This window comes from Martes martes (assembly GCF_963455335.1).
Source record: "Martes martes genome assembly, chromosome: 4".
Taxonomy (NCBI): Eukaryota; Metazoa; Chordata; class Mammalia; order Carnivora; family Mustelidae; genus Martes; species Martes martes.
The window spans coordinates 86,709,141-86,735,335 of NC_137891.1; the positions used below are offsets into that span (position 1 = coordinate 86,709,141).

Consider the following 26,195-nt stretch of genomic DNA (forward strand, 5'->3'; position numbering starts at 1 on the left):
TTGGCTCCCCTGGGGGTGGTTTTTGATGGCTTACTGTACCCACATTAACTCTAAAACTATAGGGGTGAGGGCCAGAGATAGCTGATGTGGTTAGATTTTAAATGAAACTGAAATGAAAGTTCACTTCCTCATTGTGGGTACCTCATGTGACAAGCCCAGTATCTTTTTAAAGTCAGTTTAACGGAGGTCTCTTTGCTGCCTTCAAACCTTTGGAGAGGGCTCGCCTTCAGGCATGCTTACTATGGGAGCACCTGCCAGTTCTATCATGTACGTACTCTCTGGTCTTTTTCTACTCTTTGGTCTTTAAACCCTCCGTTTGTGCCTTTAGCGTGCTGTGCCTGCCAGGCTTTAAACTATTGGTTCCAGGAAGTAAACCAAAATAATATGTCACTCAGTTTGCCTCTTGTTTCTTTGACTAAAAAGAATCTATTTTCGAAAAGTTAATGTCTGTTTGCACATCTAAATCTGAGGCTGAAACATAGCTTTCTTTGGAATATAATTTGAAGCTGTTTTGAATTTAAAAGAAACAGAAAAGGAAGTAGAATCCAGTTTGAGGGAGGTAGTCACTGAATTACTGTTCAAATCTTTTTGTTTTAAACATAGAAGTAGTGTTTTCAAAAGTACATAAGTGCTTCCTTTGAAATAGGTGTTTCGATTATTGGAAAAACTAGTTAAAAAAAAATAAAATGACTCTAGGATTTGAAAGCAATACATGGGAGTTGTCTTTCAACTACCTCTAAATGTTGTGGATATTTAAATAGACCAGTTTAAAAAAGCCCATGTATTCAAAAATTATGAAGTTAAACTGATTTTTCAAAGGTTTGCCCTCCTCTTGAAGATGGTAGGGGGTGATGTCCCTCGGTTAGATTTGTTAGCAAATCCTGTAAAGTCCCTGCCTCCCCACCCTACCCAATCCCTCCTACCTTGGATGAAAATTTGGTATACCAGGTATCAGGAAATTTCTGAAAATCACTTTTTTTTTAAAGATTTTTATTTTATTTATTTGACAGACAGAGATCACAAGTAGGCAGAGAGGCAGGCAGGGAGAGAGGAGAAAGCAGGCTCTCCACGGAGCAGAGAGTCCGATGTGGGGCTCAATCCTCATGACCTGAGCCGAAGGCAGAGGCTTTAACCCACTGAGCCACCCAGGTGCCCCTGAAAATCACTTTTTAAAATGCTACTAAGTAATAGAAGTGGTATTCCAGTCATAAATCTACAGACTACCTCCCTGTGACAATAAATCCCAGGAAGTTTCCTGTTTAGTTCTGATTTGTATTGTCCTTTGGACAGACTTTACAGTGTGATTTTTTTAATGTAAAAATTTGGTCACAATATATGCAGCTAATAACTATTCTTCTTATGTTACCTTTCCTTTAACCAAAGGAAATGGCTGGTGTGGGGACTCCTGGCAAGCTCCTATGCAGTTGCCCAGGTACAGAATGATCCCACTCTGGATCATCACTGGAATCTCTGGAAGAAAACCTATGGCAGACAATACCAGGAAAAGGTAGGTGGGATCATCACTTGAGCAATTTGCTTTTGCTCGAGTATCCTGTACTTTCTCCCCCTCAAAATGATATTCGTACAAGCAATGATTTCAGTAAATGCTTACGCACTCATTTCTTGCCAGATTCTATTCTTGGTACCAGAGATATAGCAGGAAACAAATCAAAGTTCCTGTTTTTGTGGAGCTCATATCATAGCAGGGGAGACAGGAATTAAGTAAATAAATAAGCAGAATATAGTATGGTAGGTGGTGACAAATGCAGTAGAAAAAAATAAAGCAAGGCGTGGGGGATATAGTGAGACCTAGAGCTGGAGGGCTCTGGGAGATGCCTGCGAGGGGTTGGGAGTGATTTTTCTTGATATGTAACAGAAAGCTCAGGGAAGGCGACATGTGAGCCGAGAATTCATAGAAGCCAGGAAGCAAAGTTGTAACTAGAATGCAGGTTCCAGGTCAAGGGAGGTAGGGTACATGTTTGAGAACAAAAAGACCTAGTTCAGTCCCTAGCACATAGAAGCACTACCAGATGTTGTTTTTTGACTTTGAATTCCCACGATGTACTTTTGTTTTTATTTCAATGCATATTTATTGATTTTTTAAATAAGATTTTGCTTATTTATTTGACACAGAGAGAGATAGTGAGAGAGAGAGAGAGAGAGGATAAGCAGGGGAGCAGCAGGCAGAGGAAAGGGAGAAGCAGGCTCCCCACTGAGAAGGGAGCCTGATGTGGGTTTCCATCCCAGGACCCTGGGACCTAACCTGAGCCAAAGGCAGACGCTTAACCAGCAGCCACCCAGGCGCCCCATATACTTATTGATTTTTAAGACCTTAACCAGGGCACCTGGGTGGCCCAGTCAGTTAAGTATCTGCCTTTGGCTCAGGTCATGATCCCGGGGTCCTGGAAGGGGTCCTGGGACCGAGCCCCGTGTTGGACTCCCTGCTCAGCAGGGAGTCTGCTTCTCCCTCCCCCCTTACCCCTCTCCCCTGCTCATTCTCTGTCAAATAAATAATCTTTTTTTTTTTTTAAGACTTTAACCCTAGGGCCTCAAATAACTAAGTCCTATATCTATATAATATTTCTGAATTTGGGTGTGCCTGGCTGGCTTAGTCAGGAGACTCTTAATCATAACTCTTAATCTCAGGGTCCTGAATTCAAGCTCCACGTTGGGCATGGACACTTTAAAAAAATATTTGAGGGGCAGCTGGCTGGCTCAGTCAGTGGAGCATGTAACTCTTGATCTCGGGGTTGTGGGTTGGAGTCTCACATTGGGTATGGAAGACTACTTAAAAATAAAATCTTTAAGAGATATATATATATATATTTCTGGGGGGCTAAGTAGCTCAGCCCATTGGCTCAGGTCATGATCGTGGAGTCCTGGATGGAGCCCCACATCGGTCTCCCTGCTCTGCCAGGGATCTGTTTCTCCCTCTACCCCCACCCTGCTCTTGTGCTCTCTCTCACTGTCTCTCAAATAAATAATATCTTTAAAAATATTCTCTAAGATATGTGTGTGTGTGTGTGTGTGTGTGTGTGTATTTTTTGACTCTGTAAGCAAGAAGTATTTATTAATTTATTTGATAAATTATTTTGTATAAAAATGACACTTTCAGTAGGATGTGCACTGAGTTGTTTTCTTAGTAGTGATGAATTTTACCCTCATCCAAGTGCCTTCAGAAACAAGGCTCTAATTTCAAGTTTAAACTAGAGTAAGATGTTCAGTTAGCACCACTGTCTGGTTAAATGAATACTCTCTCTCTTTTTAATGATTCCAGTCCCTTGGAAGGAATGAAAATTACTTTTGATTAGTATTCTTCCTTGATAATTTATCTCAAAGTTCAAATAACATAATCCTTTTACACACTTAATAAACTATAGTATAGTGTAAATGTGACTTTTATATGCATGGAGAAACCAAAAACTTCATTTGACTCACTGTACTGTGATATTTGCTTTACTGCAGTGGTCTGGAACTGAACCTACAATATCTTTTTTTTTTTTTTTTTTTAATGAACCTACAATATCTTTTAAGAAATGGCTGGGACTATGTTCTTCTTCCTTACATTTTAGAACGAGGAAGTAGCACGGCGTCTTATCTGGGAAAAGAATCTAAAATCTGTGATGCTTCACAATCTGGAATACTCAATGGGAATGCATTCATATGATCTAGGCATGAACCATCTGGCAGACATGGTAAGTAAATTACAAATAATCCTACTTTCATCTCTGCGTATGTATGATTTCCATCTCCCCAAAGGCAATTTGAAGGTAAACAGCAAAGGAATTTGTGTGTGTGTATACATATGCAAAGTTAGAAAACCGTAGAATTTAAGGACATAAGAATTTGCAGATTCTGGGGCGCCTGGATGGCTCAGTGGGTTGAGGCCTCTGCCTTCGGCTCAGGTCATGATCCCAGAGTCCTGGGATCGAGCCCCGCATCGGACTTTCTGCTCCGTGGAGAGCCTGCTTTCTCCTCTCTCTCTGTCTGCCTCTCTGCCTACTTGTGATCTCTGTCTGTGAAATAAATAAATAAAATTTTTTAAAAAATTAAAAAATAAAAGAATTTGCAGATTCCTTGTTTCATCCTACTGTGACAACTTTCCTTAATAAAATTTTTAGAGGTATATTTGAAACTTACAGGCTAGTATTGCTTTTGTTTTTTTAATTAATTCTAGAAAGCACTGCCCAAAGATCACTCATAATCTTTTAGAGTAAGTTACCATACTTCTGTACATCTAGACTGATAATTCACTATAGTCTACCTGCTTTCTTAATGAGGGAGTGTGGGTATTTAATATCACAAATACTCTCCCATTAGTTTTTAAATTTTTTTCTACCTACAAAACTTTACTGTTCAGGCCGAAATTAAGAATCGTAGTACCTCTTGGAAGAGAATACACTGGGTAGATTAATTTCTACTTAAATGTGGCATCTCCTTTGTAATTCTTTCTCACAAGGAAAACCAGTTCAGTCCACTTTTTTTTTTTTTTAAGATTTTGTTTATTTGACAGACAGAGATCACAAGCAGGCAGAGAGGCAGGCAGAGAGAGGGGGAGGAAGCAGGCTCCCCGCTGTACAGAGAGCCTGATGCGGGGCTCGATCCCAGGACCCTGAGATCATAACTTGAGCCAAAGGTAGAGGCTTTAACCCACTGAGCCACCCAGGTGCCCCAGTTCAGTTCACTTTTTAGACAGCCCTTGAATAAAATTCTGCCTTGCTTTATTTTTTTTTTTCTGTTTTTTTTTTTCTGTTTTTTTTTTTTTTTTCTGCCTTGCTTTAAAAGAAAAACCTGGCTCCCTGTGACTTTTAGTTTTTACCAGTTTCTTCTTCTTCTTCCCAATGCCTAAAGGGGTGCTAAGACAAAGTGTGAAAGAGACCCAGATAGTTCACCTGTCCGATAGTTAGCAGTACCTATGTTGGTCACAACTACCACTGGTTTTTCTCAATTGTTAAATATGTTCACAGAATGTTGAAAAGAAGGTCATAAGTGAAAGGAGATATATATATTTGTCTTACAGACCAGTGAAGAAGTGTCATCTTTGATGAGTTCCCTGAGAGTTCCCAGCCAGTGGCAGGCAAATGTCACTTACAAGTCAAATTCTAATCAGAAATTGCCTGATTCTGTGGACTGGAGAGAGAAGGGGTGTGTTACTGAAGTGAAATACCAGGTGAGTATTGTCATCCCAGGCTTCTGTACCCCAGGAAAAGCTCTCTCTGCTGTCAGTACTTAGTCTAGCTACACAATTTGGTGGTGGAATCTCCCTAATGTTATTTCTAATGATTTTTGTAATTGTTGTCTTCCCAATTAAATTGTAAGCTCCTTGGGGACAACGACCACATATCATACTTTATTTGTATTCTCCAAGATTTAGTTCTTATTTAGTCCTACTGTAACCACTTTCTTCAACAAATTTTTTAGAGGAACATTTGAAACTTGCAGGGTACTATTGCTTTTGGTTTTCTAAATTAATTATAGAAAGCATTGTCTAAAGATTACTGAAAAATCTTTTAGAGTAAGTTAGCATACTTATGTAAATCTTTTCTTAAAAGATTTTATTTATTTATTTATTTGACAGAGAGAGAGATCACAAGTAGGCAGAGAGGCAGGCAGAGGGAGAGGGGGAAGCAGGTTCCCCACCAAGCAGAGAGCCCAATGCAGGGTCTGAGACCATGACCTGAGCCGAAGGCAGAGGCCTAACCCACTGAGCTACCCAGGTGCCCATACTTACGTAAATCTTAGTTGATTATTAGACTTAGAATACCAATAGTTAGAACTCCATTAGACAAAACTGTGAACTGAGCAAATATATTTCTTTAAGACAGATTTCTAGTGCTCATGCTATTGATCAACTGCACTGGATCTTCTACCAAGCCAATTGCTTGGGGAACAGTATTGCGTGTGAGAGAGAATATCGATCAGGAAATCTCTCCCTCCATTTCAAGATTGAAGGAGAGGAAAAACCTAGAGCTGAAATTGTGCCAGTCTAGTTCACTCATGACTAGGCTGGCACTGTGACAGTAAGAAATATAGTATGGGTTTTTATAAATTTGTTCCTATGTTTTTGTATTTCCTTTAGTTCACTTTAAGGGGTGCCTGGGTGCCTCAGTCAGTTAAACATCTGACTCTTGAGCTCAGCTCAGGTCTCAATCTCAGGGTCATGAGTTCAAGCCTCATGTTGGGCTCTACACTGGCCATGGAGACTACTTTAAAAAAAAAAAAAGGCAGCAAAAATCCTAAATTAGTTAGGGATAACTAAGGGTAAAATACACGTATCACCTTAGAGGTCAGGGTAAGAGAGAGGAAGCCGAGTGTTCTGAGCAGCTGCCCTAGCTGGTAACCAAAGAAGAAAGTAAACATATATTTTTAAAGATTTTATTTATTTGTTTGAGAGAAAAAACAAGTATGGGAGGGGCAGAGGGAGAGGAAGAAGCAGACTCCCCGCTGAGCAGAGTGCCTGACCCAGGGCTCGATCCCAAGACCTGAGCTGAAGGCAGACGCTTGACAGACTGAGCCACCCAGGTACCCCAAAAGTAAAAATTAAGACGTAAATGGTACTGCTAATATCTTATTCTTTTCTTCCTAGATATTTTTCTTGTAATTGGTTTTAGGTTTCTTACTAGAGCTTGTCTAAAATAAAAGTTGGAGGCTTCTGGCTGGATTAGTCAGTAGAGCATAGGACACTCAATCTCAGGGTCATGAGTTAAAGCCCCATGTTGGGCATGGAGGCTACTTAAAAAAATAAAGAAATTAAATAAAATTTGGGATGATCCAATAAAGTACATGTTTAGATGTTAACTATAAATAATCCAATGAGCTCCTTTCCCTGGATGATTGCATTTTAATGGGTGATTTTGCTTTAACCAAAAGCAAATTCAGTTTGCTTCCTTTGCTCGAGAGCAAGGTAGAATGAAGGAAGAAGTGAGAGTGAACAATTATCATAGGGCTCTGGACTTTTTTTTTTTAACTAAAGCAGCTTTGTGTTTTCTGTTTGTTTATGCTTCCTTGTAAACTATCTTTGATCAGAAAATTATGAAGGTAAAAATGTTTGAAAAAATTTAACCTTATGTTTTCAGGCCTTATTTGATAGGAGAAAGGGTATTTTAAGTCAAGAGAATCATCCCTAGCTCCTCTCAAAATCACTATACTGTAGATGACTATCTACCTTACTTAAGGGTGAAGATAGCTGGGATCTAGGTACTCTTTCTTAATATACTTCACTATGGCAATTATGCTCTGAGCTCAGCCATTTGCAAATCTCTATTAATATTGGACTTCCTCAGAGAATAATCAAGTATATATAGTCTTCATGTCCATGTCTAAGAAATGAAGAAATTGTAGTGGGGGGAGCTGTTCCTGTAACAACCGACAGAACTGACACGTTGGGAGGTACCCAGTTTGTGGGATGGAAGTCCTCCTTCCCGACTTTCTATGATTACCTTTGTGCCCTTGTCTCTGTTTCAGGGTGCTTGTGGTTCTTGTTGGGCATTCAGTGCTGTGGGGGCCCTGGAAGCACAGCTGAAGCTGAAAACAGGAAATCTGGTGTCTCTGAGTGCACAGAACCTGGTAGATTGCTCAACTGAAAGATATGGAAATAAAGGCTGCAATGGTGGCTTCATGACAAAGGCTTTCCAGTATATCATTGATAACAACGGCATCGATTCAGAAGTTTCCTATCCCTACAAAGCCATGGTGTGTCACAAGCAAACTTTTTGTGCTGCCCTGGGACCTTATGCTATCCCTTGACTAACTGAACTAAACCCACAACCAAGCCAATCACTTGAGAAGCAGTATATGAAAATCCTGGTCAGGAATTCTAAAATTTTTAAGAGTTCACTTCCTTTTTCAGTAGTCTTCTTAATTCATCAGTGGCACACTGGTTTTAAGCAAGTAGAATTCACAAAAAATGGATTTTCAGTAAGCCTTAGAATTCTTTCTGTCCATCTGCCTGGTATTTCAACTTGTTTTTCCTACAGCCTCCCATGCTCAACCTTATTCTCAGATCATCAGTCACACCATTCTCCTACCTACTAAAAAGCTAAATAATGCTCTCTTCTTCCTCCTCACAAGTTCATTGCATGTTTTGTTAGATGAATTAATATATCTGTATTACAGAAAATTTAGAAAAGATAAAGAAAATACCACTCCAAAACCTCCTACTTTAACCACCATTAATTTGGTTTATTTCTTTCAAGTTCTTTGTCCTATTAAGCATTTAAAAAACCATACATATATGCACAACAAAAGTGAATTTGTAACCTCTCTTTTGCTACTAAAATATACACTCTAGGTGTTTTTCAGATTATATGGTCTTTGTAAACCATCATTTAAACTGCAGATCATCTTGTAGGCATTATATCATCAAAAAGATTTTAAAGTTCTAGTGTAGAGTTTATGATCTTTACATAGTATACCTCCCCAATCCACCTGAGAATCTGAGGGACATTATCCAGCAACTTCTGCATGCATAAAGATGTTCACAGTTTAAAACAATATAATAGTTATGTATTTCCTCTGTTACTGGTGAAACACAGAAGGGTTAAGGTTTTGGGAGATTTGCTTTTTCTTCTTTTAAATGAGGAAGGAAACTTAGACATTTGAAAGACTAAATGAGGAAAGGAAACATTTGAAATCCAGACTTAGGATGTTGGTGATATAAAAGAAGCTGAAGGATACTTCTTTATTTGATTTATAACCTTTTTTTGCAGGATGGAAACTGCAGGTATGACTCAAAACATCGAGCTGCTACATGTTCAAAGTATACTGAACTTCCCTTTGGCAGTGAAGATGCCTTGAAAGAAGCTGTGGCCAATAAAGGACCTGTGTCTGTTGCTATTGATGCGAAACACTCTTCTTTCTTCCTGTATAAAAGTGGTAAAAACTCATATATACTATCTTCTTGTTATATGCTGCCCCTGTACTTTAAGAAAGAATATTATCCTTCCCCATCACCCCACCTCTGAGTGTTCAGGTTAAACATAATCCTCCATTTCATATATGTGTGTGTGTGTGTGTGTGTGTGTGTGTGTGTGTGTATAAAATAAATAAATATAAAATAAATAAATAAAAAATAATAAATAAATATAAAATAAATAATAAAATCTTTATATATATATAAAGATTTTCTTTATTTATTTATTTATAAAGATTTTATTTATTTATTTAACACAGAGAGAGAGATCACAAGTAGGCAGAGAGGCAGGTAGAGAGAAGGGGAAGCAGGCTCCCCGCTGTGCAGAGAGCCCGATGTGGGGCTCGATCCCAGGACCCTGAGACCATGACATGAGCTGAAGGCAGAGGCTTAACCCACTGAGCCACCCAGGTGCCCCTTTTTCATATATATTTTTTATATCCAGTTCTAATTAGTTAAGTAATACTCATCAAAACTTACAATACTTCATGCTGAGTACTATGATAAATTTTTTCCGTGAATTATCTTATTTAATCCTCACAATAGCCCTATTTCACAGATGAACAAGTCACAAGTTAATTGGCATAAAGTCATACAGTCTGGAAGTGGTCAGTGAGGATTAGAAACTATGCTACTTTGACTCCAGAGCCCAGACTCCTAACCCCTGGAGCCACTGTGCACTGTAGGTGCAGCACTGCGGGATACAAGGAGAGCACCTGCCAATGTTAGAGCATTGTGTTAAACCAAATGACTGTACTGTTTTATTTAAAACAAACAAGCAAACAAACTCACCCAAAGATCATTTCATATCGTAAAGGATAAAAATATATGGAATAAACAATTTAGGAATATATAAAAAGAAATTCAGTAACTGACACGATATAAGTTAAAAATCTTTAGAAAAAGGGGCACCTGGGTGGCTCAGTTGGTTAAGTATCCAACTCTTGATTTCAAATCAGGTCATGATCTCAGGGTTGTGGGATCGAGACCCACGTCAGGTTTTACACTCAGTGCAGAGTCTGCATGGGATTCTCTCTCTCTCTCTCTCTGTCCCTCCCCCTGCTCATACTCACTTGTGGTCTCTCTCTCTCTCTCAAATAAATAACTAAAATCTTTTAAAAAAATAATTAGAAAAAGGTAGCTGTTTATCAAAGATTTCCAAGGGAACTGTGATTGGATTGATGCCAAACTTAGCAAGAAAACTGACAAATATAGCATTGATGGCAAAGAATTATTAACTGTAATTAGTTTGATGAGAGTATATGTTCCTAAAATTATAATTCAACTTGCTTCCTATGTATATAAAACAGGCTACTAAAAGCAGTAGCATTTTCAAATGTCCTTCATTGCCACATATGGTTCACTCTTTTTCTCCACCCACATTTTATTCTCAGGTGTCTACTATGACCCATCCTGTACTCAGGATGTGAATCATGGTGTGTTAGTGGTTGGCTATGGTAACCTTAATGGAAGAGACTACTGGCTTGTGAAAAACAGGTAATATATTTGCACTTAAGTGTATATTTAATTAAAATAAGGAATTTGATGGAGCTTCAACCAATGCTTTCCCGTGATTATGGTGATGATGATAATAACAACAATGATAAACATTTATAGCTTCTTATAAAGTGACATTCAAAATTAATTACTTAGTGCCCCCATTTCTTCACTTCCTGTTCTGGCTTCAGCAGTTTTCATGATTTATCTTCTACAATACTTCTCTGATCATTCCTTCTCAGTCTCCTTTATAAATATCTATTCCTCTGCTTAGCCCCCAAATGTTGGTCTTTCCTCCAGGGCTCCATCCTTTGCTCATTACTCTTCTTAGCCTACATTTTTCTTATGATTTTAGCTATAACCTATATGCTGATAGTTTCCAAAACTCAAGCCCTAGCGCTATCCTCTGCCCTGAAATATGGACTTATTTATCTGGACATACCCACTTCCATGTATCTTAGTTTCTCCAAATTCAGTATGTCCAAGGAATTTAGTACCCTCTCTACCATATTGTCCTCCCCAGAACTTCCTAACTCACTAAATGGCAACCACACACAACACAGTTACCCAGCAAGATACTATGGATTTATTGTAGGCTCCTCAAGATCTAATCAAGCAGCAAGTCAATCTAATTTCCCACATATTTGTCCTTGCCTCTGTCCCCTCTCCATTTCTTCCATTATTGCTTTGGTTCAGACATCTTTTGCCTGAACTATTCCTGTAACCTTCAAAGTGGCTCTGTCTCTCTCTCTCTATCTCTCTGTCAAATGAATAAATAAAATAAATAAATAAAATCTTAAAAAAAAAAAATGTTGCCCAGTGGGGAAGACAAGTCATCTATGGTTGTGGTCTCTGCCTGTTTGCTGGCACTTGTCTCCCACTTTTTTTTTTTTTTTAAAGATTTTATTTATTTATTTGACAGACAGAGATCACAAATAGGCAGAGAGGCAGGCAGAGAGAGAGGAGGAAGCAGGCTCCCCGCTGAGCAGAGAGCCCGATGCGGGGCTCGATCCCAGGACCCTGGGATCATGACCTGAGCCGAAGGCAGAGGCTTAACCCACTGAGCTACCCAGGCGCCCCTGTCTCCCACTTTTTATTCCAGTTACATTTAACTATGCACAGAGTTCCCATACATACCATTTTATCTTTAATATCTTCATACCTTGGTTATGCTGTTCCCTCTGCCAGGAACATTCTTTCTCCTCACTTGGTTTATTTCTCCTTTTCCTTCAAAACCATCTAAGGCATTCTCTATAACAGAAATTTCCCTCTAAATCCTTGAGCTGGGTAAAATGTCTTTTTTCTATGCTCCAAAAATGTCTTATGCATACTGGAGTACTTTATGCATTATATTTAAATTGTATTCGGGATGCACCTTTGGGGTAAAGATCTGTATTGTCCTTGTATCTCTAATACATGGCACACATAGAAGATGGTAGTATTTGTATGGCTTATTGGGAAGTAGTTGGGGGAAACAATATCTTGGTTCACTTGTAACCTATTCATAGCACTGATCAGCTTGGGCCTGGACCAGGGATATGAAGCAATATTTTCACTTATATCTTTTTTCTTGTTGACTTCCTACAACGTGTATTCTAACTTCTCTTCTCTATTTTTTTTTTTTTTAACTTCCCTTCTCCATTGAAACTGCTCTTCTGGAAGACCATTTATATCCTTTAGTGTTTAAATCCAAAACCCCTTCTTAACACTTACTCATTCAATGAACATTTACTAGGGATCTACAATGCGATGGGCAATATCTAGGCCCTTGAAATGCAAAAATAAACGAGAAATCATCCTGTCCCAAAAGAGCTCACATAAGAGTCCAGTGGGGAATTAGATATATTTTTAAAACAATAAAGTACAAAACATCATGATATAATGATATATGTCTCAATGGCTATGGGCCATAGATGAGGAGATGCCTAACTGCCTAAAAGTTTCACAGAGAAGGCACTACTTCCTTGTATTAAGTTTTCAGATGAGTGAAATTGCTCATGTTCTAGAGGAGGAAAATAAATGGCCTAGTCACCTATAAAGGATATGTAATGGCACAGAAATGTGAACAATTTCTCTGCTTTATAAACTCTCTACTGCATTTATTTCTTTGGCATCTACGATGTAACACTATCCTGACTCATTTTGTGATATCTGCTTTAGCCTCATTTCTTATTTTCTTCCACCTATCCCTCATGCTCTAGCTCCAGCTATACTAAAGCAAACTCATCTGCAACTTGAGTTTCAACTGTTCCCATTATGTGGATGATACCCAATTCATAGTCTCTAAAAACAATCTCTCGACTAAGCAACAGACTTCCATGTCCAACTTCCAACTTGACAGCTTTGCTAAAAAATCCAAATTTCTGGGGAGCCTGGGTTGATTAAACAACTGACTCTTGGTTTCAGCTCAGGTTGTGGTCTCATGGGTTATGAGATCGGAGCCTTGTGCCCCCAACTGCCCTCACTGCCCCCACGCTCAGCAGGGAGTCTGCTTGAAGATTCTGTCCCTCTGCCCCTCCTGCCATGTACGTGTGCTCTCTCTCTCTCTAATAAATAAATAAATCTTTTTTTTTAAATCCAAATTTCTGGACACCTGGGTGGCTCAGTCGTTTAATTTTCTGCCACCAGCTTGGGTCACGATCCCAGGGTCCTGGGATGGAGCCCTGCATCAGGCTCCCTGCTCAGCAGGGAATCTGTTCCTCCCTCTCCCTCTGTTTTTCCCCACTTGTGTTCTGTCTGTCTTGCTCACTCTCTCTCTCAAATAAATAAATAAAATCTTTTTAAAAATTCAAATTTCCCACCTGCCTACCCTACTGCTACTCACAACACACACATTGTCTCTCTCAAAAAGTCTAAATTCAAATTCTCTCTTTCCTTCCATCTAAACTCCCCTTTCACTGTCTGCCCCTGAAAAGTATTTTAGAATAAGCCCAAGGGAGAATAATTCTGTATTTTGAGTAATGCATCACCATCTTCAGGTTATCAAAGACTTGGTATCATCTTGGACTCTCCTTTCTCTCCTTCAATCCACATAGCCCTGTCCATTCAGCCTCTGAATCGGATTTTATATTTCTTTCTATTCCTGCTCTAATTCAGATCCCATTCTCACCTAGTTATGGAAGTATCTTCTTAAAAATGTAGATTATGTAAACTCACAGTCAAAAATTCTAAATAGTGGGGCGCCTGGGTGGCTCAGTGGGTTAAAGCCTCTGCCTTCGGCTCAGGTCGAGATCCCAGGGTTCTGGGATCGAGCCCCGCATCGGGCTCTCTGCTCAGCAGGGAGCCTGCTTCCTCCTCTCTCTCTGCCTGCCTCTCCACCTACTTGTGATCTCTGCCTGTCAAATAAATAAATAAAATCTTTAAAAAAAAAAAAAAAATTCTAAATAGTTTACCATTGTCATCATAATGAAGTCCAAATTCCTAGCCAGGCACTCAAGATTCTCCATTATCCAGTTTCCAACATAGCTTTCTAGACTTTTCTTTCCCTAGGTTCTCATGCAGCCATATTTACACTCTGGCCATAGTGAACTACTTACTCATCATTCCCTAAGTTTATAGGCTCTTAGCTATTTCTATTTCTTTACTTGTGCTGTTTCATCTTTCTGAAATGCCCTTAAAGCCCATTGCTGCCGACAGAAATCCCACCTGTCTGTGGTGAAATGGGCACTCTCATACATTCCAGTGGAAGAATAAATTGTTACAATCCTCCTTGAAAGCAATTCAATAATATGAATCAAAACCTATTTAAATGTTCACATTCTCTGTCCAGTTTTTTCTCACTTCTTGCAATCTATATGAAGAAAATAATCTTAAATATGAGGAAAGCTTCATATCCAATTTATGTAAATTATAGCATTCATTCTTCTTCTTTAATAGTGAAAACCAGTAAACCCAAAATGCCTAACAATAGGGACAATATTAAACCAAGCACATGTATTAGAAACCATATTTACTCAGACTACTATTAATAACCTAATAAAATACTTGAATATATGTTTAAATGGAGAATACATATAAACATAAAATAAATATTAAGTTTAAGATATTATACCCAATTTCTCTGATTTATGTTATACTAAAAGACCAGAAGGAATTATACCAAATGTTAATAATGGTTATCTTTGTCTACCTTTAAGTATTTTCAAAAGTCTTTAACAAATACCTTATTAATTTTGGGGCACGTGGGTGGCTCCCTCGTTAGGCGTCTGCCTTTGGCTCATGTCATGATCCCAGGGCCCTGGGATCGAGCCCCACATCATCCTCCACATTGAGCCCCACATCAGGCTCCCTGCTCACTGGGAAGCCTGCTTTCCCCTCTCCCACTCCCCCTGCTTGTATTCCCTCTCCTGCTGTCTCTTTCTCTATCAAATAAATAAATAAATAATCTTAAAAAAAGAAAAAGAAAAAAAGAAATACCAAGTTTAAAAAGAATTACCTTATTACTTTTAAAATGAAAAAAAAAAAAAAAACCTCACTAAAAATCCTACTCATTCTGTGCCTTTGTCAAGTAAATAAATAAAATCATTAAATGTTCATCAATACATAAATGGATAAGGAAGGTGGGATATATAACAGAATATTACTCAGTCATAGAAAAACAGTGAAATCTTGCTATTTGTGACATGTATGAACCTAGCATAATGCTAAGCGAAATATGTTAGATAAACAAATACCATATGATTTCACTTATATATAGAATCTAAAAAATAAATAAAACAGAAACAGACTCCTAGATACAGGAAACAAACTATTGGTTAACAGAAGAGGAAGGGTTTGAGTGGATAGGAAAAATAGGTAAAGGGCATTAAGAGGTATAAACTTCCAGTCATAAAATAAATAGGTCATGGGGATATGATGTATAGTATAGAGAATATAGTCAATAATATTGTAGTAACTGTGTGGTAATAGATGGTAACTAGACTTATGAGGATCATTTGTAATGTATAAAAATATCAAATCACTGTGAAATCACACTTGAAACTAATAGGATATTGTATGTCAATTATGCTTCTTTTTTTTTCTTTTTAAGATTTTATTTATTTATTTGACAGACAGAGATCACAAGTAGGCAGAGAAGCAGGCAGAGAGAGGAGGAAACAGGCTCTCCACGGAGCAGAGAGCCCGATGCCGGCTCGATGCGGGGCTCGATCCCAGGACCCTGGGATCATGACCTGAGCCACCCAGGCGCCCCGCTGCTTCCTATTTTTTTAAAGGTGGGGGAGGAGTTTAATCTAATTTACAGACCAATGAGTAATGGAGGCCAAAGTTATTGGGCATAGAATAATTTTAGCCTGGGGAAAAAAATTAAAGGCATTAGCCATTAGATCATGAGAACCTTAAATACACACACACACACACACACACACACTCCCCAAAAACTAGGAAAGTACCCAGAACACCTTTAAGCAATATCTGGTGAACTCTCTAAGATTAGTAGTTGCAAAATAGATGGGCCTCTAGATAATGAAGTAAGTCAATGGAGCTGATGAATGGGAGACTGAAATGCCTCCTTTTCATTCATAAATGGGATTAAGTTAGGAAAATACAAGTTGGAAAAAAGGACATATTCTATTTTCCCTCAGTGAAAGCTACTGTCTGATCTTTCAAGAGATCCTGACTCTTACAGTTAATGTTCTACATTAAACATGATAGGGGTCTACATTAAACTCATATGTACTGCCTCCTCTCCATGGAATCAAAGCCTGGAAAGGAAAAAAGGAAAAAGTTACAATCTAATGATTTTTCTTTCATATATTTAGAGATTTCTCTACAGAGAGATTAAGAATGTGCATTTGGTTTATAACTCAATTTATAACTTATTCCCACTACTCCACTGAAATCGATCTTTTCAAGATCAGCAATCACCTCCATCTTTCCTCATTAAATAGTATTCAGGTCTCATCTTCCTGCATTCTTAACATGTGATGTATGGTTACTCTCTGCTTTCCGAAACACTTTATTTGACTTTCAGGGGATCATATCCCACCCTGGTTTTCTTCCTACTTTACCTCTCATTCTCCTGAGTTCTGTAGTTCCTGTTATTCTTCCTTCCTTTTAAATATTATAATCCCCAGGCCTCAATTTCTCTCTATATACTCTTTTTTTTTTTAAAAAGATTTTATTTATTTATTTGACAGAGAGAGATGACAAGTAGGCAGAGAAGCAGGCAGAGAGAGAGGAGGAAGCAGGCTCCCTGCCGAGCAGAGAGCCCGATGCGGGGCTCAATCCCAGGACCCCGAGACCACGACCCGAGCCGAAGGCAGAGGCTCCAACTCACTGAGCCACCCAGGCGCCCCTCTCTATATACTCTTTTGATGATCTTGTTCAGTGTCAGTTTTAAACAACAAACAGCTGGTGACTCTCAGCTTTGTACCTTCAACTCTAAACTGCTTTCTGAGCTCCAGACTCCGTGACCAAAAGCCCACTATTTGACCTCTCCACTGGAGTATTCATAGGCCTCTTTAACTTAACACATCCAAAACAGAACTTTTGACTTCCTGCCACTGCTCCAATTTTTCCCATCTCGGTATATGCCAACAGCATTTACCTCAGGTCAAAATACTGGAACCATCCTTTCCTCATTTGATATCTCACACCTAAACCATCAGCAAATTCTGTCATTTCTATCATCATTAAATTTTCCCAAATCTTATCACTTCTCAGTATCTCTGCTGTTACTGCTCTAGTTCAAGTCACCATCCGTCTCTTGGTCTATAGCAATAATTTCCTAACTGGTAGTCACTTCCCTTCTTGTTTGCTTGTGGTCAGTCCTCTACACAGTAGCCAGGATGATCTTTCTAAAGCATAAAGGAGGTTATGTTACTCTCCTGCCCCAAATGCCCTAATGGCTTTCCTTCACACTCTGAATAAAATCCATAACCTATAAAACCATGACAATTTCTGGTCTCAGCCTGTCTCTCCAACGACATTTCCCACTACATCTGCCCATCTCCCTCAGCTCCAAGCACACTAGCTTTTTTTCAGTACCTTTTCTCAAGAGACACTCGCAATTTCTCACATTTCAAGTTTATTCCAGCTGTTTTTCCAGATCTTTGCATCATTTGCACCTTCACTTGCTGTCTTTGCTCAAATGTTTCCTCAGATAAGCATTCCCCGACTACTCCTAAAATATAGCCCTGATTCCCAACATTCCATATCCCCTTATTCTGCTTTAATTTTCTTCATAGTACTTATATTTTATCATATTATTTACTTGTTTACTGTATGTTTCTTATGTAGGCTTTGAAAAGACTTTGTCTATCTCAATTACCTCCATAATCCTAATGCATACAATAGTATCTGGCATAGCCTAGGAAGCTCAGAACTGTGGTTTATCACAAAGGAAACTGGCATACATTCTAGAAGGAATGTCTTACAAGTTAGTAGTCTACAATATGCAGGGAGAAGGTAGGGTGGCCAACCATCTCACCATGTCAAAGACTAATGGGTTTCCCAGGCCACGGGACTTTTTTTTTGAAACCAGAATAATCCCAGGCAAACTGGACTGTTGGTTACTCTAGAAAAAGTCTGTATTTTTTTTTAAAGGGGATGAACTCTACTTGAGTCCAATCAAATGGACTCATACTTGGATAATAAAAAACATAGCCACCTCTACTTACTATTTACTACATACAGACACTGTGCAAGTACTTCTGGTAAGAAAATTCTAGCTTCACCAGAATTTTTAAGGGATACGCATTTTATCTCCATAATACAGAATAGGAAACTCCTGATACTGACAGAGTTAAGAAACTTGCCTGCAGGGAAACAGTTTGAATGAAAGGGCTATAAGAGCCAGTAAAAATAAACAACTTGATAAGGACCAGAATCAACATTTGGAGCTGACTTTGCACAGTTAGGAAGGAAAGAATTTGTCCTTGTATTTATTTAGCTTGAGATTTTTTAATCAGTGTTATTCTTTAAGGGAAGGTTAGCAGGACTCAGTCAAAAGAGGTCTGGGATTTCTACAAAGTTTGAGATAGTTCATCTTGTTCTACGAAGCTGGGGAAAGTAAGCTATCCAGATTCTGAATAGGATCTCACTGACTGAGTTCATACTGCTAGTAATTACAACTCAGTTCAAATTTCATTACCAGAACTTAAGTCCAAACTCAGTTTTTCTTTAATTTTTTACCTACTTTTTAAAGGCAGTGAAATAATTACAAAACAAAATATAGGAAGATATCAATTATATAAAGTCCTGGATGTTCTGGTCTGAATTTCATCACTCATGCTACCTCACTCACAGGAATAATGTAGGGTTAGGCTAGTATAAATGTTAGAGTAGGCTTTGGAGTAAAACAATCCTAGATTTGTGCCCTGGCTTCATAATTAACCATCTTAGCAAGCCATTTTACCACTTTGACCATTTTCCTCCTCACAGGGTGATAATTAAGTGAGGTAGTATAGGTTAGGGTGCTTAGCACAGAGGTAGGTGCTCAATGAATGGTGGCTATTAATATTAATAATAGCTTCACCTGAATTTATCATAATTCTTTTTGGATACTAAAAGAATACTCCATCTATCGATAAGAGGTGACAGTGGAGTTTGGATTTTATTCTAAAGATATTGGGGAGGCATTAAAGTATTTTAATCAGCAAAGTGGTAATAAATGAAAGGAAACAATAAAGAAGCCCACAAAAGATTTTAAGAAGGAGTGAGCAGAGAGAGAAGGGAAACATCAGGGCATGTATTATTTTAAGGCCAGGAGAGAAGTGGGGACAACCTCGTTAAATGATACAAGAGGGCAAAATAAGACCTGCAAAGTGTCCACTGAATGGCTGATACAGAGAACAGTTAAGGCCTATTAGAGCACAGCCATTTTAAATGATGCCATCTTTCTGCTTGCAATAAAGCCACATTTCTTAGTTTCTCCACTGCATGCAAAGACACAATTCACCTCTCCTTTGAATCCTGAGCAAAAATTTTCAACTGTTTCCCTTTGCCTATGGAATTAAATTACGGGTTCCATAGCCTATTGTTCTAAGCTCTTCACAACATAGCCCCAACCCAACTTTCTATCCTCTCTGTCCCCTTCTACCCTAAAGACATGCAATTTTCCTTTCAACTAAATGTCTTGCTGCTCTCCAAATACAAACACAGTAGGCACTTTCTCAAATTCATGCTTTTATTTGTATCCTAGTTATAGAACTTAATGAATTTGCTTCAGAGTATAATTATTTGTATATCTACAATTACAAAAATCTCAGAATCATAAAAAAATTAAGAAAATATTTATCTTACAAAAATCTTGTCAGTTTTTTCACTAGTCTGTGACAAAATGAGAAAATATGAATATTTTGATGTATCCTTCATAAATATACAAATTTATTTTATCCTTAAAGTAGAGACTATGTCCTCTTAAGTTTTATTTTGGTGTTGAAACATCCTTTCTGGGGTCTCTGGGTGGCTCAGTCGTTAAGTGTCTGCCTTTGGCTCAGGTCACGATCTCAGGACCCTGGGATCAAGACCACATCGGGCTCTGTGCTCAGTAGGAAGCCTGCTTTTCCGTCTCCCACTCCCTCTGCTTGCGTTCCCTCTCTTACTGTTATCTCTGTCAAAAAAATAAATAAAATCTTTTTTTTTAAGATTTTATTTATTTATTTGACAGACAGAGAACACAAGTAGGCAGAGAAGCAGGCAGAGAGAGAGGAGGAAACAGGCTCCCTGCTGAGCAGAGAGCCTGATGCGGGGCTCGATCCCAGGACACTGGGATCATGACCTGAGCCGAAGGCAGAGGCTTTAACCCACTGAGCCACCCAGGCGCCCCAATAAATAAAATCTTAAAAAAAAGAAACATCCTTTCTTTTACAATACGATGGTGATATAAAGAGCATTTTTTTTTTATGTCCGTACTTGCTAATTTAAAAATTGGTAACTTTGGAGCACCTGGGTGGCTTAGTCAGTTAAGCTTCTGACTTTTGATTTTGGCTCAGGTCATGATATCAGGGTATGGGGTCGAATCCCGCATTGGGCTCCGTGTTCTGTGTGAGATTCTCTCTTCCACTCCCTTTCTCCCTGCTCACTTGCTCTCTCTCTCTCTGTCTCTCTCTAAAAATCAATCAATAAATGAAATCTTTAAAATAACTATAAAATAGGGCACCTGGGTGGCTCAGTCAGTTGAGTGTTTGTCTTCGGCTCAGGTCATGATCTTAGGGTCCTAGACTCAAGGCCCACGTCGGGGCTCCCTGCTCAGTGAGGAGCCTGCTTCTCCCTCTCCCTCTGCTACTCTCTGTTTCTCTCTCTCTCTCTCTGTGTCAAATAAAGAAATAAAACCTTTAAAAAAATAAAATACCTATAAAATATTGGTAACTTTATGTAAATTTGCTAAATTTAATTCTCAAAGTTCCTGAAATCAAAAAGCGAGAGACCGTTGATCTCTTCTAACCCTTACCTGACCTACAAATTCCCTCTGCAACATCTATAACAAGTTTTGCAAACCTCTGATTGAACACTTCCAGAGCCAGTGAGCTCACCTTCTCCTAAGATAGCATATTCCATTTTTTCACAGATTTACCTATGAGAAAGTCTTACCTTAGCTCCACTTCTAGGTCAAAAAGCTGTTTGAGGGGGGCCCTTTTTATTTCTTACTTTGGAATTTCCTACCTTATGCCTTTTCCATAGTAGTCATTCAAAAATACTTCTTAGTTGACATTCTCTAAAGGAATCTAAGTTTGATAGAAAATAATTTATGATCCTGTTATGCAAAAACATTTAACGGTGGGGCCTGGGAAAGGACCATAATACCCTTTCTCTGCAGGAGGTGTATTTAAAAAGTAGGAGGATTAAAGCTTTGGGGTGGAGTTTGTATTGTTTTCCTTAGGTATTAAGTCTATTCATCAATATAGCACTAAAGCTTTCCAAACTATCCTTTGAAAATTGCCTGACACCCCTGGGGAAATTATTATATTATTTTGCTCTGATTTTGTTTTATAGCTTTTCATATATAATCACTTTAGGAAAAAAACAATCTAGGAGATAAAAAGTTGATATTGTGATTTGATTATATTCATTTGTAATTTTGTGTTATTTCTTTTTCTAAAGCTGGGGCCTCAACTTTGGTGAGCAAGGATATATTCGGATGGCAAGAAACAGTGGAAATCACTGTGGGATTGCTAGTTATCCCTCTTACCCAGAAATCTAGAGGATCTCTTCATTTTATAACAAGTTCATAAAATATAACACTTTCTCTTAACTTAATTTTACCTGCTATAACCTGTAGAAATAAGTGTGTCATGACCAACGTACATTTACTGTACGAATAGAATATGTAGTTTGACTCTATTTTTTTAGCTTTGCAGATATTGGAAAAATTTTGCTACACAAATTAATAATGTACTGTCTGGGGGGCGCCTGGGTGGCTCAGTGGGTTAAAGCCTCTGCCTTCAGCTCAGGTCATGATCCCAGCCAGGGTCCTTCCCCTCCTCTCTCTGCCTGCCTCTGCCTACTTGTGATCTCTGTGAAAAAAATAAATAAAATCTTAAAAAAAAAATAATGTACTATCTGTACGAGAATAGATCAACCTAAGAAATCTGTCATGTTTGTTTTGCCACTGTCTTATTTTACATGCTTTGTCTTGTCCCTGGTATCTTTTGGTAATATGATGGCATATAAATGCTTAATAAATATCTCTTTTCAACTTTGTATTCTTACCGCATACCATTCCTTTCTTATCCTTAGGTAACTATTATAATCTATCATGAAGATGTAAATTGTAGTATGCTGGTGAAGGGCTTTGGCAAATATAATGGAGGAAACTACTGGGTTACTAATGTCCTTAGGGCTGATATGGTATCTTTGCACATTAAAGGATTAGATAATTTTTTTAAGGTAGGCAAATACTTAAGATGTAATCTGTTTTCAAGCACTTTGGAAGAATCATTTTAATGATCAACAATTAATATACTAATACAAATTATTTTTACCTAGTCATTAGCAATTTGGCCAGAACCTTTTGGGGGCAAATAATTAAGTCAACCTGAATAAAATAACCAAACTGCATCTCTTTTAAAATATTCCATTACTGGGGTACCCAGGTGGCTCAGTTGGTTAAACGACCCATTCCTGATTTCAACTCAGGTCGTGATCTCGGGATTGTGAGATGGAGACCCACAACAGGCTCTCTGCTGGGTATGGAGCCTGCTGAAGATTATTTCTTTCCCTCTCCCTCCGCCCCTCCCCCTCTAAAAAAGTAAATACATAAATTTTAATCAGTTTGTGCCTACGACATGAAAATGTGAGGGATGATATAATTAGTTGATCTTAAAATGAACTTAATTTCACTATAAAGAACATTTTATTTTTTTAAAAATATGATTTATCTATTTGCAAGAGAGGGCAAGTGCGTGAGATGGGGGATGAGTAAAAGGGAGGGGAGAGGAATCAGGAAGGCATCCGAAGCAGACTCTGCACTGAGTGTGGAGGGGCTCAATCTCAAGACCCTATGACCTGAGCCGAAACTGAGTCAGATGCTCAACCAACTGAGCCACCCAGGTGACCCCATAAAGAATATTTTAAAGAACAAGAATTGCTAACTATAAAAACATGAACATAATATATGACTACCATCAAAAGTGTAGAGAAACATTGTAATCAAAAAGTATTTAGTCAAGGGGTAACTGGCTGGCTCAGTTCATAGAGCATGGGATTTTGATCTCTGGGTTGTGAGCTCAAGTCCCATGTTGGGCATAGAGCTTACTTAAAAAAAAAAAAGAAAAAGAAGAAAAATGAAAGTATTTATTAAAAAATATATTTAATTGATTATTCTTTATTTTGCCCACATTTTTTTAAGCACTGTAAATGGAACAAAAACATAGGTAAGTTTTAACTTTTGTTGTTGTGCCCGAGTTTTCGCGTCCGAGAGACCACCAAGGAGCCAAGCACCGAAGCAACCGCACGAGGGTTTATTTGACAAGCTTAAGCTTGGGCCCAACTATACCCGACACAGCGGAGTAGGGAATTGGACCTTGAGCCAGATTACAGTCAGAGTTTTTAAAGGCAGAGTAGGGGTGGACTCGGTGGTGGGTGAGGACAAAGGGGGTAATGGATGATGTAAGTCTCTAAGGAATTTTGGAAGCGAGGTCTCCAGGACCTTGAGGGGCCAGCTGTTGTCTGGGGAAAAGGTTATTCGTTACCAATAATAAAAATCTTCTTGTGAGACCCTTTAGATGTATATCAGTGGGTCATATGCTTGGGAATGATCGCTGACACTATCTTGGAGGTTTAGAGATAAAGTTTCACATTTCTCCTATCAAGTGTCCTTGTTAGTTAGATTTAGGTTTAGAAGAAATTTAACTTTATTTACATTTCCTTCTGCCTCAGCCTCCTTCAGTTTTATGGTGGGGAGGGCGACATTAGGGCTTAAGGAACTGAGTTATTTGTCTCTTGAAATTGTGCTATTGATAAGGTAACTCCTTTGTTTGTAAATCTCTAGGACATTTGTAAACCAAGGGAGACTCCTGTCCTGCAGGATTGTGATCTCTGCAAGTTAACTATTTGTTTCTCGTTTATGGCAGTTAGGGGTGCCTGAGGAATGTCACACATATTACCGAGGGGAGGGGAGCGGGTGGAGAGGGGGTGCAAGGTGCCAGCTTTTGCTTTGCCAAGATGGCTGTACTTATGTCAGGGCTAGACTTGAGGTGGGCGCAGCCTTGTTTTTCTTGGCCTCCACATTGTAAGTCTGATGAAGCCTATAAATTCTTTCTCAAAATAATGTTTTTAAAAACATAAAATAAAATATATAGGAATGTAAAGAAAGCCAACTTTATTGAAATACAGTTATTAAAATGTTAAAATATAGGGGCGCTTGGGTGGCTTAGTTGGTTAGGTGTCTGCCTTCAGCTCAGGTTATGATCCTGGGGGTCCTGGGATCAAGTGCGGAGTCTGGGTTCCTGCTCAGCGGGGAGCCTGTTTCTCCCTCTCCTCTGCTTGCCACTCCCCTACTTGTGCTCCCTCTCTCCCTCTCTCTCTGTCAAATAAAGAAACAAAATCTTTTTTAAAAATGTTAAAATATAGGGGCGCCTGGGTGGCTCAGTGGGTTGGGCCGCTGCCTTCAGCTGGGGTCATGATCCCAGAGTCCTGGGATTGAGTCCCGTGTAGGGCTCTCTGCTCCGCGGGGAGCCTGCTTCCTCCTCTCTCTCTGCCTGCCTCTCTGCCTACTTGTGATCTCTGTCTGTCAAATAAATAAATAAAATCTTTAAAAAGAAATGTTAAAATATATATCTGTGACACAGTAATACATATGCTTCTTTATAATGAGAATTAATAACCATCTTAAATTTGACAGAGATCACAAGTAGGCAGAGAGGCAGACAGAGAGAGAGAGAGGGAAGCAGGCTCCCCACTGAGCAGAGAGCCGGATGCAGAACTCGATCCCAGGACCCTGAGATCATGACCTGAGCCGAAGGCAGCAGCTTAACCCACTGAGCCACCCAGGCGCCCTAACCATCTTAAATTTGAAATAGTGATGAGTATAAATGGTACTTGACAGATTCTGGAAAAACTATAATTATATATATATATGTGTATATACACACACACACACACACACACACACACACACATATATGTAAATATCCGACTTTTGGTGATAAAATTACAAGTATTGCTAATATTGTTTTATGGACTATATTCAGAATTGAAGGAAATGATAACTTTCAGTTAGAGGTTAGTGAAAATAAAGCTATAATTTTTTTTCCCACACAAATTATCTGAATTCTATCCATGGACTCTGGATCCTAGGGGAAGAACCCTTGAACTAAATAAACAGAGTAGGGAAATATTTAACAAAGATCTTTATTCTATTTCCAACACAAAGGGAAATTTTTAGCAATAAATAATTTCAAACTTATAGAAATAAACAGCTTTTTAAAAAATTAAAAATTTAAAGCAAAAAAGAAAAGAATAAACTTATTCTGGAACCTCTGTACAGGGATGGTTTGAAGAAAATAAAAAGGATACTAGCTAGAAAGTACTATAGAAAGTACATATATGAGGTGATATAAAACCTTGGACAACTTAAGCAGCTGTGAAAAAAGAAAAACAAGCAAATTTGGGAGTCATTATAGAGTAAAAGTTGACAAATCTTTTAAGTGGATAATAAAGGTAAACAAGGATTTAAACATTACAGAACTAGGAGTCCACTGGACAATGCCACTATGAACATATAAGAAAAATATGAAGGCAGAAACTATTTCGTTGAAAAAAATTATTCTTTTCTTACTGTTCTTAGATGAGAATCTTGATGATGATTAACTCTAAGTTACCAGAGAGACACATCCATCTTTAAAAATGAAAGCAATCCTTAAAGGGCATAACTACTCTGGGGCACTTGGATGGCACAGCTGATTACGTGTCCTACTTTGTTTTGGCTCAGGTGGTGATCTCTAGGTTGTTATCTCAGGGTCATGAGATTGCCTGCCTCAGGCACTCAGCACAGAGTCTGCTTAAGAGTCTCTCCCTCCATCCCTCCCCTACCCTCACACTCTCTCTCAAATAAATAAATAAATATTTAAGGAAAAAAAGAAAATGACTCAAGATGAATCAGTGTATCTTTGTTGATGCCTGCCCCCCTACCCAACCTTTAATTTGTTCTCCAACCAAGACCCGAAGTGTTCATTCACAAATATAAATTTGATAATATCTTTCCCAATTGTAAGCATTCAATAGCTCCCATTACACCTAAAATAAAACACAAATTCCTTAACATTGACTATTAAATTCTGCATATCCTGGCTCTCCTATCTTATCTGGAGTCAGTTTTCCTCATTTGCTATGCGCTAATCCATAC

General features: G+C 38.5%; 1 protein-coding gene across 1 annotated transcript; it reads left to right on the forward strand.

Moving 5' to 3' along the window:
• Nucleotides 1-124: 124 nt before the first annotated feature.
• Nucleotides 125-22,051, forward strand: CTSS (cathepsin S). Its single transcript, XM_080800352.1, has 8 exons — nt 125-267; nt 1,384-1,507; nt 3,573-3,695; nt 5,021-5,170; nt 7,465-7,692; nt 8,709-8,874; nt 10,306-10,408; nt 21,452-22,051. The coding sequence occupies exons 1-8, from the start codon at nt 233-235 to the stop codon at nt 21,549-21,551; spliced, it is 1,029 nt and encodes a 342-aa protein (XP_080656478.1). The 5' UTR covers nt 125-232; the 3' UTR covers nt 21,552-22,051.
• Nucleotides 22,052-26,195: the final 4,144 nt, after the last annotated feature.

Coding starts and splice junctions, on each gene's coding strand:
- CTSS (XM_080800352.1), top strand. CDS start 233: ATGCTTACTATGGGAGCACCTGCCAGTTCTATCAT. Junction 268..1,383: donor GCACCTGCCAGTTCTATCAT/GTACGTACTCTC, acceptor CTTTAACCAAAG/GAAATGGCTGGTGTGGGGAC. Junction 10,409..21,451: donor TACTGGCTTGTGAAAAACAG/GTAATATATTTG, acceptor CTTTTTCTAAAG/CTGGGGCCTCAACTTTGGTG.